The sequence below is a fragment of the Notothenia coriiceps genome, unplaced genomic scaffold, assembly GCF_000735185.1.
Source record: "Notothenia coriiceps isolate Sejong01 unplaced genomic scaffold, NC01 NC01_scaffold00015625, whole genome shotgun sequence".
Lineage (NCBI taxonomy): Eukaryota > Metazoa > Chordata > Actinopteri > Perciformes > Nototheniidae > Notothenia > Notothenia coriiceps.
Genome location: NW_011348326.1, coordinates 89,337 through 106,727, shown reverse-complemented (window position 1 = coordinate 106,727; position 17,391 = coordinate 89,337). Strand labels below are relative to the sequence as shown.

General features: G+C 38.9%; 3 protein-coding genes across 3 annotated transcripts in view; 1 reads left to right on the top strand and 2 right to left on the bottom strand.

The window, feature by feature from the left end:
• Positions 1–9,815: 9,815 nt before the first annotated feature.
• On the bottom strand, positions 9,816–11,341 carry foxi3b (forkhead box I3b). Its single transcript, XM_010775315.1, has 2 exons — positions 10,567–11,341; positions 9,816–10,408 (listed from the first exon to the last, which is right to left on the bottom strand). The coding sequence occupies exons 1-2, from the start codon at positions 11,162–11,164 to the stop codon at positions 9,861–9,863; spliced, it is 1,146 nt and encodes a 381-aa protein (XP_010773617.1). The 5' UTR covers positions 11,165–11,341; the 3' UTR covers positions 9,816–9,860.
• A 1,444-nt stretch (positions 11,342–12,785) lies between these two features.
• Positions 12,786–14,965, top strand: syce3 (synaptonemal complex central element protein 3). The gene is made up of 3 exons (XM_010775318.1): positions 12,786–12,894; positions 12,991–13,131; positions 14,853–14,965. Exons 1-3 carry the CDS (start codon positions 12,786–12,788, stop codon positions 14,963–14,965), a joined length of 363 nt encoding a protein of 120 aa, XP_010773620.1.
• An 82-nt stretch (positions 14,966–15,047) lies between these two features.
• Positions 15,048–17,391, bottom strand: part of lcp2b (lymphocyte cytosolic protein 2b) — a 4,027-nt gene continuing 1,683 nt past the window's right edge. The window contains exons 7-13 of the mRNA XM_010775317.1: positions 17,038–17,133; positions 16,876–16,941; positions 16,692–16,779; positions 16,223–16,298; positions 15,861–15,944; positions 15,520–15,669; positions 15,048–15,362 (exon numbers count right to left, since the gene is read on the bottom strand). Of these exons, the coding sequence (XP_010773619.1) occupies positions 15,216–15,362; positions 15,520–15,669; positions 15,861–15,944; positions 16,223–16,298; positions 16,692–16,779; positions 16,876–16,941; positions 17,038–17,133 (707 nt within the window). The 3' untranslated portion in view covers positions 15,048–15,215. The remainder of the gene's footprint in view (positions 15,363–15,519; positions 15,670–15,860; positions 15,945–16,222; positions 16,299–16,691; positions 16,780–16,875; positions 16,942–17,037; positions 17,134–17,391) is intronic.

Here is a 17,391-nt window from a genome sequence, read left to right as displayed (position 1 = left end):
TCTGTCCTGGCTGGTTTTCTCTGTGTATGCTACTCGGGACGTATGTGCCATACAAGCGTACACAGCTCATGTTCGGAGAAACCTTAAAAAAAGGCATCAGTAAAATGTAACTTCTGTGTGAACTATGCATATCTTAAACTGCACTGTAACTTTGTATTCATGTACTTTTTCTTTAATTGTTTCTTTTATTATCTTTTATTTTTAATGACTGTTTTTAAATGCCTTTGTCTGAATGTCTTTCATTTTTGTAAAGCACCTTGATTTGCCTTGTGTTGAAAGGTGCTATATAAATAAACTTGCCTTGCCTTGGTAAATAACACTTTTGGGCGTCAGTGTGCTATTCAAACACGATATTGGCTGGCATTCTACTCAGGACTAGCGTGTTGGGAAGAATAAATTATGTTCTAATGATTGTTATGTGGAAAGTAAATTCATTTATTCCTGCTTTGGGATCTTCTCGTGCCCCTGGTTTTTTCTGAGTGTGGTCACACTTCAATGGTTTTTTTTCTAAATACAAATTCCCTTGGTTTCATATTTGTCTTTCATTTTCTGTTGCCCCCTATATCCAGCATTTTATCAGACTTTTGTGAATAATTCACTCATTCCTCCACCAACTTGCTTGTTATTCCTCCAGCCTCCTCTTCCTGTTGCCTTTCCATCCCCTTCACCTCCACTCTAGTGTGTCTCATTTATATGGAAATGAGTCAGTATGAAAGGGTGAAGATGGTAATAGCAATATACAGCTGTGTGATTCTTATTTGGGCTAACCATCCAGAGACAAGCTTTGCAAAATGAATCGATTTTAAATTATTAAAATCAATAAGCGTACCCGAAAAGTACGATCTTACATCTCCAGTCAAGAAAGTTGCAATTCATTATTTAATCCTGCAGTGAGGCACTGTACCAATACACAGAATAAAAGCACATAAAATCTCAGAAATGGCGCTGTATGGATCATATATTCTTCATCACGCACAGTAAATCATATATACAATATGAACCAGACTTGCATTTGTTCTGTGTTCCGCCTTTTGATGAATGGTCACCATATAAGGGGTCCAGTCTTCCAGTGGATTGATTATCTTCCCTGATGCTCACAACTCTCAAAACAGGCAATTCATTTGCCATCGATCGTCACCCTAACCCCCAGAGGTCTGCAAAGTATGACAAGAGGCAGCTGAGGGTGTAATGGCTTTTGTGTCTTCATTAATAGACCTATAGAATTAAAGCACAACCACACAAACATGCACGCACCACTGCATGTGTATACACCAATAAACAGACTCTTATAGGATTCCTGTTACTGCTTGTCACACTCGGTCAGGTTGCTCCACACCCTTGGAAAGATAAGTAGTTTGGATGTGCTATATCCTCACTGTCTGCTACTGTTTGGTAACATCTACATCCTTAACTGAGTTAAAAACAAACCACTGCAGGTGTATAACATGTATACTGGCAACCAGAGGCTAACTGCATTTAATAGTGAAATTATAAATCAAATCAAGCTTTATTTATATAGCACCTTTCATACACAGTGGTAAGTGCTTCACGAAAACCATAGACAATTCACAAATAGAAACAATAATATCCTCCTCTTCCCGGAATAATAATAAATGTAACACGTAGCTTTTCGATTTAAAAACAAAAATATATACATGTATCTGTATATATGCATACATACTCTATGTACATACATAAATACATAAATAAATGCATACATACATACTTACATACATACACAATCAAAATGAGAAGAGTGGGTTGAGTTTGCTCTTAAAAATATGAACGCTCTCTGCTGCCCTAAGGCTGTTCCACAGTCGTGGGCCGTAATAATAGAGACTGCTCACCGTGGGTCCTGAGGGTTCTAGAGGGCTCATAGGTTAAAAGCAAATCCGATAAATTTAGCCTTCTATATGACTTTGTTGTGTCAGTTGAGGTCAAAGGCCAGTTCCTCTTTAAGCGTTTTGGTTTTGTTCGTTTCATTAATTTCTTTAACTAAAACTTTGCAACTCATATACACATATTAAATATTAGATATACAACAGTAATTAGTCATTTCTTTAAAAAAATAGTGACAAACCAAAGCAAATATATATTGAGAGAAAATGTGTAAGCTGACACCTTCGCTTATTGGCTTTTTTACACACATTCTTTTGTAAAAATCTCATTAAAATGTATACACTAATGAGAAAGAAAATCAAATATATGCATATCATAGTTTTCCAAAAAGTCCTAGTCTAAAATTCATTGACACACTAGAGTTTATGCCTCCGTTTAATATATTTTTTTAAATCATCATCTTTTATTTTAGATATTGTTTGAAATAGTAATACATGTTCATTTCATTATTTTTAAACTATTTCACAACATTTCAAAGGAATCAACAAGGAATATTTACGTTATCATCCTCTTCACCATTTCAATAAATGTTCGTTCTCTCAGAAATTCTTTCTTAGACTAACTCATTTTTGGAAAATGTATAAATCATATTTCGTTCACAATAAGTAAAACCAACACGCTCATGAAACAATGTACATAATCAGTTACAACAACATATACAACATCTGGAGTTATATGGAAAACTACTCATCTGACAAGATTTAGATCCGGTTTATTAGCGTTGTTTTTTATTTAAAGACACTAAATAGTTGTGAGAATCCCCTATCAGTAGGGATCTAACCAGTGGAGTCAGGAACCTTGTTTTTGTCGTCAGAGTCACAGCAGTGTGTCACAACACAGAGCTTATGAGGGTTTGTTATGAGGGACTGTTTCATCAGGACGTTTACTGTTGCTCACACAGGAGGTGCTGCATCTGATCCAGCTGAGGTGACCTCCAGGCCCCGACTATAATAGATCGTCTTCAGACTGAAAGCTGTATGATCGTTAGTGACGCCCTCTGTCTGAGCTGTATTGTCTCCGACACATACTCACTTGTTCTGGCTTCTTAAATCTGACTACGTAAGACAGGTTTTGTGACGGTTATTCTGTTGTTTTGACATTTCTTAAAAAATGTAATTGGAACTTATAGGCTTACACAGTAGGTGGAAAATAACTTAGTACAGGGGTTCCCAAACTCCAGTCCGCCCCTGAAAAATGTCTATGCACACGTTATTATTAATAATAATTAAAAAAAAGTAATATCATTTTTTTGTTTTCTATTTTTTATTTGTAATCATCTCGCGACCCCCACTGTGGGAATGGGAACCGCTGACTTAGTATATTTACTCATGTTCTGTATTTAAGTACACATTTCAGGTACTTGGACTTTACCAGAGTATATTTTTCTGTGCCACTGTATACTACTCCAAGGGACACATTTTACTTTTTAATTTACTACGTTTACTTTTAAGCTTTATTTACTAGTTACATTATAGATTCAGAACACAACACATAAATACAAAGAAGCAATTTTAAATTATGATGTTTTTGATATAGATTAACCTAAAGTCACTTAAAAAATGTGCGAAAGGCAGGAAATAGGCAGCAATTTAGCTAATCATAAGTATTTTTTTGCAAAAAAAACCATTCAAAATTCCAGCTCCTCACAAGTGAAGATGTGGTGCTTTTTCTCTCAAATATTTCAATTTCAATTTTAATAAAGTATGATTTTACTAAGTAAAGTACTTTAAGTACATTTTTTACCATCACACTACTTACGTAACATTGTCAATGCAATACTTTTTTAATGGAGAGGACTTACAGTTTAGTATAAGTACTTTTACTTAAGTAAAGAATCTCAATACTTCTTCCACCACTACATGTACTCCATGTACACAACTATAAAGGCTTCTGAGAGATTCCCCAGAGTTGGTATGGATGTCTATGCTGCTAAGAGCTTCCCCACGTGTTTACATCTTAATGGTGTCAATCTCTTCTTGTGACCTATTGAGTCGGCACACTTTGGTCCGGCGTTCAATTTTTGGAGTACCTGTCCCAATGCTGCTTCCCCAGTCAATAATGGTTCAGCGTGCAAATATATACAACTGGAATAGTTAGCAGCAGAGGTGGAAGAAGTACTCAGATCTTGAACTAAAGTAAAAGTAGAACAACCTTAGTGTTGGAATACTCTGTTCCAAGTTAAAGTTGTGCCTTCAAAAACGGTACTCAAGTAAAAGTACCAAAGTATTAGCATCAAAATATATGCAAAGTACCAAAACTAAATGTACTCATTATGCAGATTAGCCCATTTCAGAATAATATGATATGTTTTGATTATAATTATTGATGCATGAAAGTGTTTATCAAAGCTAGTTAATTCATTTGTATACTACAGGAAAGCTTGTGAATTTACTCAAGGTGTAACTAAAGGTTGATTTAAGTGTTGATTATATTTCACATCATTAATGCAAAGTAACTGAAAGTTTTAAATAAATGTAGAGAAGTAAAAGTACATGATTTACTTGTAGTTACATGTTCAAGAAAATACAGCTTTAGTTCATGTCTATATTCCAAATTCAATACTTTTATAATAAGCATGGCCATTCTTACGCTGACATCTGCCTGGGGCGAGATTACTGGTGTCTAAAGGTTAATGAACACATTTGTTAACTGGAAACCAAGCCATTGTAGTTTATTATCCTTCCTTTCTTTGGTTTGGCTTTCTGGTAAGCAATTTGTCTTCTGTTTGGATAGCATTCATGCTTTCTGGTCAGGTTTCAAAGCTGGCTAATGGAAATTAATGCTTACTGAACAGAAGCAGTCCCCTCCTTGCATACTAAAACCCAACCTCGTAAAGTCTGAGGGATTCAGCTGGCATGTACACGACCCAAATGGATTCAGATGGGCGTCATGTTCAGAAAGTGGGTTTATTCCTTGTTCCATCCAGAAGGAACATTAGATACAAAAGCAATAATAATGACGCTTGCTATAATACATTTCTTCTTCGCCTTTATCAGCTTTGCCGTTTTTTTCCGGGGAGCTATCAGAGGCAGTTACTTAAAATATAACCAGAAGGAAGACTTTCCCTTACTGTATCATTCCCAAGCATGTTCCTTCATGATTTATCTTTTTAATCTGTTGAATTATTTTAGTCTGTACTTAAGTGGTTGACCTACATCAGAGTGTCCCTGAAAAAAATGAATGTATGGACCTTAAATCTTCACTGTGGCTGTCTGTTTCCAGCACAGCATGCCTTTATCAACCCAATGTTTTTATTCTCAGTGTACTATTAGTCAAAAAAGACAGAATAACATTACACAAAGCCTCTAATTTCTTAGATCACCTGTAGATAGAGGACACATTCTCCCCTTCTCCCTCCCTCTGCAGAGCCCTGTCCATATCGCCATGTTTACTGCATGTTGACATGAAAAATATTTTAGGGTGAAATAGCAATGATTCATATATACACACTGTCTCACTGCACTCTGTGTTTGTCTTTAAACTTCACTTTTCCCCATATCCTGTATATAAGCCATGTTTAGGAAGGGATGATCACTCGCTGCCCTATTCTCTGGAGTCTGGGACACCTGGAAGCACCTAGTTTTCCAAGAAGGAGCCGCTGTATTTGCATGCTTTTTATTGGAGATTGTTAATCCCCCTTGGGCAAACTGGGACTTCTACTTTTTCTTAACTGGGAGTAGGCTGCGGGACGTTGGTGATGGCAATGGCATATTTAGGCAATCTTGTTAAGAGTTTTATTGTCAGGCAATGTTTCTGAAATCCAATTTTGCAAAAAGAATTTCAGGACAAATTGAGAATTTTCCAAGTAAGAGCATTTTCTGCCATCAGCAGTTGGATACAAGCTGTGGTGGAAATTGTACGGATTCTTGGTTTTCCATTGACCTTTAACGGGCACAAAAAACGAAAGGTTATTCAAGGACTTCAAGATAAAGGGCAAGTAGATAAAGGCTTCTTTCATCACCTGTATGCGTGTGTCTGGAGTGTGTGGATGTTTATACTAAACACAAGCAGCTAATGCAGAGCTGAGGCACTGGGCATGACGACATGTCTCCAGGCTTCACGTTCTCTGCTACCGTTTACCAAACAGCCTCGATAGGACGGGACTGTTTTAGTAAATACAGAAGGTGCGTGTGTGTGTCCTTGTGTGTGTTTTGGGTTGACTTGGTACCAGGACAGTTAGATTTCTGCAGGTAGCAGTTATACAAAAATCTCCTCACTTTTGAGGGAATGAAGTTGAGGAGATTTATGAGCTGTCAGACTTTCAACACTCTTTATCCACCGTGCTGTGAGGTGTGGAATCTTTCTTTCTGCGAAATAATCAGGACAGTTCTTACACACACAAATCTCTCATCTCTCGCAGCAGCTCACAGTGTAATCATTCTTTGTCTTGAGTTTATATTATAAACATCACAAACTCGCACTGCAAGGACACGTACACACACGCACACACACGCACACACACATCAACAGTGAGGGTGAGGGGGTGTGCGTTCCGTTATTCGACAGGTGTGTGGAAGACACGAGCCAGGAAACAGGGCAGCAGGTGTAGATGAGGATTTATAGATTTTAATCGTATAACTCTGTTGAGCAATACTTCTACTGCTCGAGGCAAGGAAGGTCCATAGCTACAGTAACATGTGATGGATGCTGTGTTGGGAATCCCTGCACCTAGAGAAACTGTGACAAATTCCATTTCTAGTTGCTTGTGCACCAATGCTTCATAGTTTTGGTTTGGATACAGGTTGCTATACAATGCAATATTTATTTAAGTCAAAGGCCTTGTTATAATTTAATTAAGATCGTCATTTATTTTTATTCTTTCTCTTGTATCTTATTTTTTATATTTTAGGTCAAACTATATTGCCTTAACCTTTAAATGTTTTACTCATTTTATTTGTACTGCTCTCACTTCTCTGTACAGCACATTCAAATTCCATCTGCATAAAGGATGCTTATTAAATAAAACTGCCTTGCCTATTTGGAAAGAAAGCAGAAAAACCAGCAGCTGATTTTTTTTCGGCTAGAAAGGAAAGAGAAACTGCCAGGAGGAAAACAGTATAATAACTGAATGTTGTTCCAACTTAAGCAAGTGTGTAATCTGAGTTTCAGGCTTACTGTCCAAAATGAAAAATGTGCAAGAACCAGACAAAGGATGTTATGTATCAACAAGTATTAGTATTGTGAGATTTGATAAAGGCGAGTTGACTTTAGTTTCATCAAGTCGTTAAGGTAAATCCCTCAGGTTTCTCCGTTTCTTATCTGGGCAGCTTCATCTGGAACACTGCCTTCTCCCTCTGACCCTGTCATCCCCATTCTTGGTGTGATTAACGGCTACACATTTGCATCGGTTGTTATTGAAGTCTCTTAAACAAAAGACTGATATTTGTCTTATTTAAAAAAAAGTGCCACCAAAGTGCTTGATGCCACATCATTCAACTGCCAGCCCGGAGTCTGAACAAGCTAAAGAACAAGCTAATTGTGTCCACCAGCTATCCATGCGCTAAGACATTTTGGGATAGAAGTGTGGCATGTTGGGACATTGATATACTAATATTTACTGCACTTTTAGTTACACCCAGAAAGCTCATGATCCCCTCTGTAAGCTACCAATCTGCAGGAAGAGATCATCTATTTGCATATGAATTTGGCACAGCCATGTTTCTCCGAATGAGGTCTACGGCTTAGTGTGAGGCAGGACATTTCACACGTTTTAAATCAGATATGCCTTAAAGTCTTGACACAGCTAATAAACTGAACTTTATGATCCTTCCAAATGGAACCTCAGCCCTTTAAAATCAGTTATGCAAATGTTGACAGGTTGACCGTCTAACCTCCAACCACTTACCACTTACACACTTTGCCAATTGCGCCAGGATGTTAAATTCCACTGTTTCTCGGTTAGAAGTGTGGGTGTCTTTCTTTCTGTGTTTAGTATAAATGACTGTCATGCTGCCTGTGTTTCGGGGTAAATAAAGGCCTAAGGCTGACACCGATCAAAGGGTTTATATTTATTTTAATAACAAGGGTGCAGGACAACTAGAGAACAGGAATACAACTGGTAAAATGATTCTATTTGTCACAGTTTCTCAACTATAAAATTAATAATATTGTATTTAATGATTATGTAAAGCCAAAATTAACATTTTGCTGAGGGAACCAAAGACTCATAGAGTATAATATGTTTGAAATGTAAAATGTATAATATCTTATTATATTAGTCTTTAAATTACAGTTTGTTGTATCATACATATAACCGATATTAACATATTAGCAATTGTACGTTTATTATTACTGTTTTGTACTCTACATTAAGAGCAATAATCTGTTTTTCATCATTAATGTATGTATTAATACTTATACACCACTATATGTTGTAATTTACACAATTGTACATGTTAATTGGTGTGGAATATTTAAGCACATTTGCACTGCTTTACTTAACTTCTTATGTTAATATAAATATTTGTATTCTATTTTATTTTGTCCTGAAATTGCACAGTTTTACTTTGACTTCTGATGTTCAAGACTGTATTCTATTTTACTTTATTTTCTGTTTGTATTCCTTCCAAACTGTCACACTACTCCCGTGATAAATACATTATTCTTTATATTACTACATGTGTTATGTATACCACACATTGCTGTATGTATATTTTTAGTACCTTTCCATGAATATGAGTCACTGGAGAAACTAACCTGAATGTCTTTGTACAGCACTCACCTCTTTCTTTGTGAATACATCTCCTAACTTTGACTTGATACACACAAGAGGTTCTTGATTTACTTTCATAAGACTCTCAACTATATGTGATGATCGTAGTTTTAATACTGCAATTGTTATGTTGAGTGACAGTGTTTATTTAGCCGTTAATTCACGCCTCAGCATCTCTACAGCTTTTTACAGTTGGTCCCTCTCCACAGATAGAGCTGCTTGCATCCAGTCAGCAGTATCTGTAGATGGTGTGACTGACTTTTCAGTGTTTGGTGTAGCAAAGAGGGACAGCATGGGAATGTGGATTTTCACCGTTTACTAGAATCAGTTAACAATCCATCACACAAAGATCGGGTTTCACCGACATGCAGGTTCTACTCTACTGGTCACCGCTTTTTTGACAGTTTTCTGTCAGTGAACGCTTACTTCCTTTCCTAACTTTCTTTTTGAATGGGTTTGATGTTTGAGAGAAATGTTATGGCTCCTTAATTTGAATAAAATATCAATCTTTCATGAACACAAAATGAGAAATAATGTGTAGAGTGTATTCCTTTTATTCATATCAAAAACACAACATAGATAGCATACCATACATTAGGATTGATTTTTTTTTTTACAATAACCAACAAACCAACAATAAAAATGCACAAAATTACATAACACATTGTCATATTTACAAGATAAAATTACATTTTCAGACTCCAGGACTCTAACTTCATCAGATGTTAAGCTTTACTACTAGGCCTACGAAAAAAACATGAAATAAATTCTACCTTTAGTTAATTCCTACACAGACTTAGTAGACAATGGTGTAATTCAACTACTACTCTAAATGTGCTGCCTGAGCGCTGTATGGGTGATACCATCAAAGAATCTCAGATAGCAGTGTGGAATGGCCTGATGTCAGCAGATAGGATCCAGGATCTGTTAGTAATGAGTCAGATCTGATAGAGATTTGCTTAACTTCGAATAAAAGCTGACTGAGGATCTGATATAGAGGCTGACTGCGGTTTTAAGGGAGGGACACTTCTAGTCCATTGCTACTGACTCAGCTGTTTCTGTGGGAATCAAAGCCTTTTTACTCTGATGTCACACGCTATAGTGATCTTCAACTGCCTCAGTCAGCGCAAACTCTGTGTTTTTCACAACCGAACAAACTGAAGTGACCAGACAGGTAACACTTCCTGTGGAAAGTCTTTACCAGAAACCAAACACCCCTCCCCCCCCCCAACCCCCCTTTAATGTCTTATTAAACTTCGGTGCCCTCACGATGATAGATGATTCCTGTCGAGCCAAGTGTTGGGTAGAAATGCCCACTGGACGCACTGTACTGGCTGAGGATGGGGCTGGTGTAGCCTAGGGAAGAGTGGGTGGGTGAAGAGGAGAGCACAGTGGGAGCTGATACTTGGGGTCCCCACTCTTGTCCGCCTGAGTTGGGTGAATAGTTGCTAAAGGTTCCAGGTCTATGAGGCCCATCTAGGTTGATCTGCAGTGGCCGACTTAACCCATTACTCCCCACCTCATTAGCTACTGTCACTCCAGACATCTCGGATAAGAAGCTGCTGAGGCAAGGAGCGGGCCCCGACGATGAAGGGGAGGGGATCCGGTCTGCCGTGGGAGACATGTTGAGGGCAGTTGAGTGTTTGGGGCTTCCCCTTTCGCTGTCTCCTGACTCCGGAGCCCCTGAGCCATCTCCACCGGAGAGGGAATCAGACTTCCTCTTCCTTTTGCGGCGGAAGTTTCCATTGTCGAACATCTTCTCACAGTTTGGGTCGAGTGTCCAGTAGTTGCCCTTGCCTGTGATGTAAGAATGCAGAGTTAGTGAGGTTCAATTTGAATTAAAAAAAAAAGCTTTATACAACACACCAATAAAACACGATGGTACATACAACAAATGCCCTTGTTGGGGTGAAATTAAAAAATAGAGTCATAAGGAAATCAAAAGCAAATATTACCTGGGTCATCCTCATCTCTTGGTACTTTTTTGAAGCAGTCGTTGAGTGACAGGTTGTGTCGGATTGAATTCTGCCATCCAGCTTTACTTTTATTGTAGAAGGGGAAATTGTCAGCCACGTACTGATAAATCTGGCTCAATGTCAGCCTCCTGTCAGGTGCTCCGTGGATAGCCATGGCGATGAGAGCGGAGTACGAGTAGGGAGGTCTGACCAGCTTCATCAGGTCTTCTTGTGAGGGGAGGGAGAACCAGCTCAGCTCCCCTCCTGGGCCCCCAGCTCCAGCAGGACCCAGGTAGGGCCTCTGCATGCCGTAGTGCTGGGGGACAAAGGGGGGGCCTGGGTTACCAGGTGGGCCCGTTGTAGCCAAGTACGGCGGTGTGTTGATCCCGGTGCCGTTGAACCAAAGGTAAGGGTTTGGGGTGGAGGTGTAGTCGCTCAGGTCGTAGGAAGTCGGAGCGGTGCGCTGAGGACTCGGCAGTGAGGGAGGGGGGTAGTAACAGTCACTGTACATGCTGAGCTCAGGGGGCTCCTGACCCAGGCTGGGGAACTGCGGGCCACACCGAGGTGGAGACTGGCCCTGGGTCTCAAATGAAGACATATTAAATGTATTCTCACCTCTTTAAATCTCCTTTTGCCTTTCTCCTTTATGTGCCAATGTTCTTTGTGGAGCGGTATTGTCAGCTCCCGAAGTCCTTTTCTTCTTTAGACGTTGGCAGGTATTTGAATGTGAGTTGATCCAAATGATGGTGTCTACACTTCAAAGTCGTAGGCTCTTATCCACTCTCTTCTTGTCTGTTGGCCCCTCCTCACCTGCCTTACCTGCTTTATCTGTTTCCCTGCCTCATGTGATTGGTTATTTTCTCAGGTGAGACCTTTATCCTGTTTCCTCCCACTTTTTTTTCATACTGTCAGCTTGTTGGTCTCCAGGTTTTTTTTTTAACCTCAATTAAATATTTTTCCACTCAAGCTGCTACTGCAACATTGATTAAGTTCACTCCTCTGTAACTTTTTGATGATAATGATGAAAATGTAAATTGACTTAAAAATGTGCCCTATTTAAATTATACATTTTAATAAGCATTTCTTGAGTAAACACTGAACAGAGTAGTTATTATGAAGATAAACTACCATCCCGAAGACAATTTTGTGACTATGTTCTTGTTCTATATAGATAGTATTTAATTATATATTATAAAGTATTTGCATTAACTGTTTGTTGATTGACCACACTCTGAAAATGGTGATATAGCAAGAGCAATCATAAATGATGATAAGTAGACCATGAAAGCATCAACTATTACTAGTAACTAGTAACAGTGTTAGAATATCGGTAGCGATATATAGTTTAATTTTGAATACATAGTATTTTGATATCATTTAAATGAATACGAAATTCTAGGGGACATTGCCCATATCCTCTCGTAATCTAGAATTTCACAAATTAAATGATCACTTTTTATAATTGGCCACAGTGTTGGTGTTAAATGGCATGTTATCATTATATCATGATTTAGCGTTTTTTATTTCTTCTCGTCTCCCTATTAAATTGGGAGCAAGCAGACATTAAGCAGGTCATGTCCATTCTTACACAGTTTAGTCTACAAATGCAAACATGTAAAAAAGTATATAAAATAATTATATGAAAAGGGAACCTTAACATTAGCAATAAACATATACATATAAAACATATAAACATATATATACAACTATATATCCTACGATTTCGGATAACGTAGGAAGTTACGTCATCATGTTTTCAAATGGAAAGGCGCACTGCGTCGTTTTTTTTTGCCGCGAGACCTTTGTTTTGAGTTCAAACCAACTTGCCGAAGAACAGCACTCAATCGTAAGTTTTTGCATTTATAAACTAGTTAGTACACCTTCAACCCATACACTGATAGAATAAAACTTAAGCTGATATTTGTAAGTGTTTGTGTTGCTGTTGACAGTTGGAAATATGTCAAACCTAACTTACTTAAGAACCTACGATGCTAACTTGACCTTACTAACTGGTTAGTGAGATAGCTAGCTCTAAACATATTAGCTACCATAAACAAACATTAGCTACGATTAGCAAACATTAGCTAACATGAACTAAAATTAGGCTTTTCAGCCGGGACAAGCTAGCGTTTTAATCCGTTTTATTTGCGGAGGTAGTGTATTGTTACTGTTTAATAAACCGACAGCTGATACAGTTCGTATGCCGGTTTATTATTTAGATGGCCGATTCATCTGCGCTGCCCGAGCTTCCACAAGAAAGCATCAACGACGCCTTGCAGGTGAACAAGGATTTGGAGAGAGTTATAGAAGCCGTGGAAGATATATCCGGTAAGTTACTTTGTCCGCTTACAGACACAGTAATTGATCGTTTGTTGTGGAGCTGTGTTAGCTAACATACATGTACTTTTTCTGTGAAACCTACAGTGCAGTTGACCTGGATGGGTTATGACATGGTGGCACTGCGGACCAGTCCCGAGCTGGGGACTTCTATGCAGAAACTGGAAGAAGCATATAATAAATGCAGAGCTATTATCTGTGGAGACCGACAAGAGCCCGAGTCAGAAAGTAGCATTTGACCTGAGCCCACCACCATAGCACCTACTCAGATGTTATATCAGAGTTTTTAGTTGACAAGATTACACTGAGACTAAGTGGAACGCTTGTAAAAGTCGTTTTTATACGTTGCTATGGAGAATGTGTATTTGGACCGATGGTTCTGCCTTTTTGTCTTTAAAACAGGATTTCGTATTCACTAATGCTCATACTGAGCTCTTTGAGTGTGTTTTTATTGTTGCATGGCCTGTACAATTTGCATGTTTTGGTGGTGATGGAGTGTTCTGTTTCTCCTGAGTTGAACAATAAAAAAAGAAAAAGAAAATAAGTTCTCCTGTGTTTTTTTTAATAGACATAGACAGACATGCCTGGCACCTACTTTTGTATTGTATTGCTTTCATTATAGCTTATATTTTAGTTGCGATGTAACACCAGCAATAAGAATTAAATTTCAAATGTGTAAGATCTTGTGTATGGTATGTATTAATACCATACACATTAAATGAATACCATACTGACAAATCTTGTTTCGTTGTTATGCAATTGTTTTTCAGATGGATAACGCAGACACAAACCCAGAGCAAGCTCCCTCAACTGCCTGCATCGATCTGGTAAACATACTGAAAGGGCTGGACTCCTTATCTTACTGCATAGATCAACTGGCATGTAAGTCTGACAGTTTTCCCTCAATCTGCTCCTTTTACACAAAATAATAATTGAGGCTTGCTGACGGCAAGTACGATGACCTTGATGATCGATTTGCAAATATGCAAAGCGCTTCATGTAACTGTTATCCTAGATCTGAAATGTGATAGCAAGAATTGGATTATTGTACTCCAACTGCTGCTCAAATTTGCCTTGCTTTGCTTGTGAATGTCAGTGGTGCAAAGTTACACAATGTGACATGACGTCTGTCAGATCGCTCTCTGCTGATTGGTAGATATGAGTAACGGATGGAATTCACACACATGGTTGTCTATGCTATTTGATGATAGGCATGATGTTTGAGTTTATTTTTTCTGCAAAGAGTAAAGGGAGTCAAAGTTCTCTGCTTACTGTGTTATTAGGGACATATATTCTTACTTTAATACCTTTTTTAATGCCTGCAAACAAGTGTCAGAGGTTGTGTTTCTTTGAATAAAAACATTGTTCTGGCTTTAAAGCAATACATGAATACACCAGTTTGTACTAAAGAAAGGGAATTATGAAAGATAACCGTTTTAAAATAGAAAACCTACTTAACCTAAAAAACTGAATTATTTTGAGCAACGATGAAATGCTCATGTAGTTTGTCTGCTGTTTCACCCAGAAATAGCTTTGATTGTTCCAGCTGTGAGTTGCTCCTCTATTTTCATTGTCAATCGTACAATAATTCTGCTTATCACTCAGATATCCACCTAATTTAGTATGCACACTTTTAGTTCAGTGTGATAACATAATCAAAACCCGGTAACGATTCGCATGCTGAAAAGATGTGATATGTCAAGCAATTGAATGATGAGTAATGTATCTTTGTGTCGGTACAGTGAATACCAGAACTGACTAATAATACGATGACAAAATAGAGAGGAATATATGCTATTTTATCTCTCAGGCATCTCCCTTTTATGTTCTTCCAACTTCCTTGGTGCAGAACTTTCTATATATGTTGAAACGTGACTTTTGCACCATCTAAGAACTGTGTTGACCCGAGGCTCTTCTTCTAAAAGGAGGTATCTGTTTTCCTCCTGCAGTGCAGACCCAGCTGAGGCAATGTGATCTGATCGTGTGTGTTGGCCACCCTGACAAGAAGCCTCCTCTGAGAATCCACGAGGCGCTGAAGCAGCAGCAGCAGCCCCCAGCATGACAACTTGAAACATGAAGAACAGAGGGGATGCTGTGTGTCTGGGAAAACATGGTTTAATAAAATATACAAACCACCAGCCATGTTGAAATATTCCCTTTTTCCCCGTTCTGCTTAGTCAAAATGCTAAACAAGTTACAAAAGAGGAATTGCATAACAATGATCTTGGTGATTGTGAAAATGGTGACATTTGTTTTGGGTTGTTGATTCATGTGCTCACATTAGCATACAGAAACCAAGGTAAACAGCCCCATTAGGTTGGTGGTGGTGCTGGTCCGAGTCCCGCAGGGTGCAGCAGACAGCACTGGTTCTGTGCTTCAGAGCTCCGGTCTGTGGCATCGATGAGCAGCAGAGGGGTGTGTGTGTGATGGGCAATCATCTCCTTCACCCCGGGGAAACTCTACAGCACAGCGGCACACAAGAAAAGATGACAGGGACCTAATGACGCAGCGCAGCACGAGTCAGCATCAAACACACCCCGAGGCCTGCCACAAGATGGGGACACTTTTCGGACTGGCATTTTCTCTCTCATTCTAACAACATCACTCTCAGTTTACCTTGGTGGTTTTGAGGCCGGTGCCCAGGGAGTAGGAGTTGCCTTGGTTACGGATCATAATGTTGTAAACCTTGCCTTGTTTCAGCAGCATCAGGGTGTAAGGCTGCTCAAGTGCGCCCTGTGAGCTGTCCCTCACCACAAACGCTCCGTCCTAATAACACAAATGTGGACAAATGCACTCTGGAGTATACTTTCAGTCAGTATAACATGATTTTGTGTGTGTGTGTGTGTGTGTGTGTGTGTGTGTGTGTGTGTGTGTGTGTGTGTGTGTGTGTGTGTGTGTGTGTGTGTGTGTGTGTTCAAGAAAGAGGAGGATGAGATATGTGAGAGGCAGCCCCTTACCTTGTTCATCTCTCTGAGAGCAGCTTCAGCTTCACGTCTGGTCACCTTCCCTCCATACCAACTGGGATCCAAACCCTCAATGCACTATACAAAGACAGTCAGGGCTTTATAAATCGTTTCCTCTTCTTTCTCTTTTTGCAGTGACAAACATGTGTTGGACATTATTGTTGTTGAAGCACAAATGTAACAGATATTTCCATGTACCCAAGCTTTTGAATTAAATGCAAGTCTGTAGAGTTCAGCAGACATAAGGGTTGCACCGTTGTGTTCCTTTTTACAACAGCGCCATCTGCTGGTCGAGTTCCCAAAGTACTGTGGTGTTCTAAAGCTTGGCTCATTTCTGATTCCACTTTGATTCTCACCCTTGTTGGTTTTTGAATTGATTCAACCGGAGCAGGCTTTGTGGGCGCTGAAGGAACTTGATCGCGTTTACTTATTCTGGGAGGGGAGAGGTTAAATGGAACATCAATGAGAAAACCACAATAGCTCATTACCCAGAGCATACACTTTTAGTTGTTTGGTAGACAATGACCCCTTACAATACAATTCATTCAAGGGACCCCTCATGTATGCCCCTGTGGATAATTTGATATAGCCGTTTTTTACATGTATATGTCAATTATGTTTAACAACACAAGATCAATGTATTCAAAAGATTATTAGACATGTATACAAATATGTGCGCCATTAACACGTAATACCTATAAAACAAGGCAACTGACATCAATCAGAATAAAGCCCAAATTCGGATTAGGCTGTTTAAAGTCATTCACTATTAGTTCAATTATACTTTGCGTCCTGATGATTGAAATGAATGAAGCTGAAAACTACCTGTTGAACACATCTGTAGCTCTGGGGATTCTGGGTTTTGGGATCCTGCCTGTGAATGAGCCGGGAGCCTTGACAGCACTGCCCTCTACTGGACATGAGTGATAGTGCAACACAGAGAAGTGTAGTATTGTCACACGATGACCACATGTTGCTGTTTAACTTTTACATAGTAATCAGTACATACTTGATTTTGCAACGTCGGTCTGGGAGGGCTTCTTGCTCCTGTCCAAATGTAGATTGGGTTGGGGGGCTGGGGTTCAGAAAAGGGAGACATATTTTTAAAGAATACTTGGAGCATCATAATCGATATGCCCGGTGATCGTGGAGTTTTTAAATGTACACTTACGTAGCGCAGGTCTTTGAGGAATAAGGCTGTTGCTTGTGGTCCGAGGGTATGCAGCCTTTGACTTCCTTTTAGCAGGGATCGGCTCTGGAACAGCATCTGCTCGCATGCAGTCATGGAAGAAGTAGGCTACTCTTTATTTTTTAGCAATAGTGTTCAAAGTGCAAAATCATACTCGAGTAAAACGTTTTCATATATCAAGGTACCAAAACATTAAACTGTCCCATTTAAAAATAACCTTTACTATTGTATTATATTTCTGCATTAGTGTGTTCATTTTAATTGCGTATATAGCCTACTGCTGGGTAGTTTAATCTATCATTTTATATATATATATATATATATATATATATATTT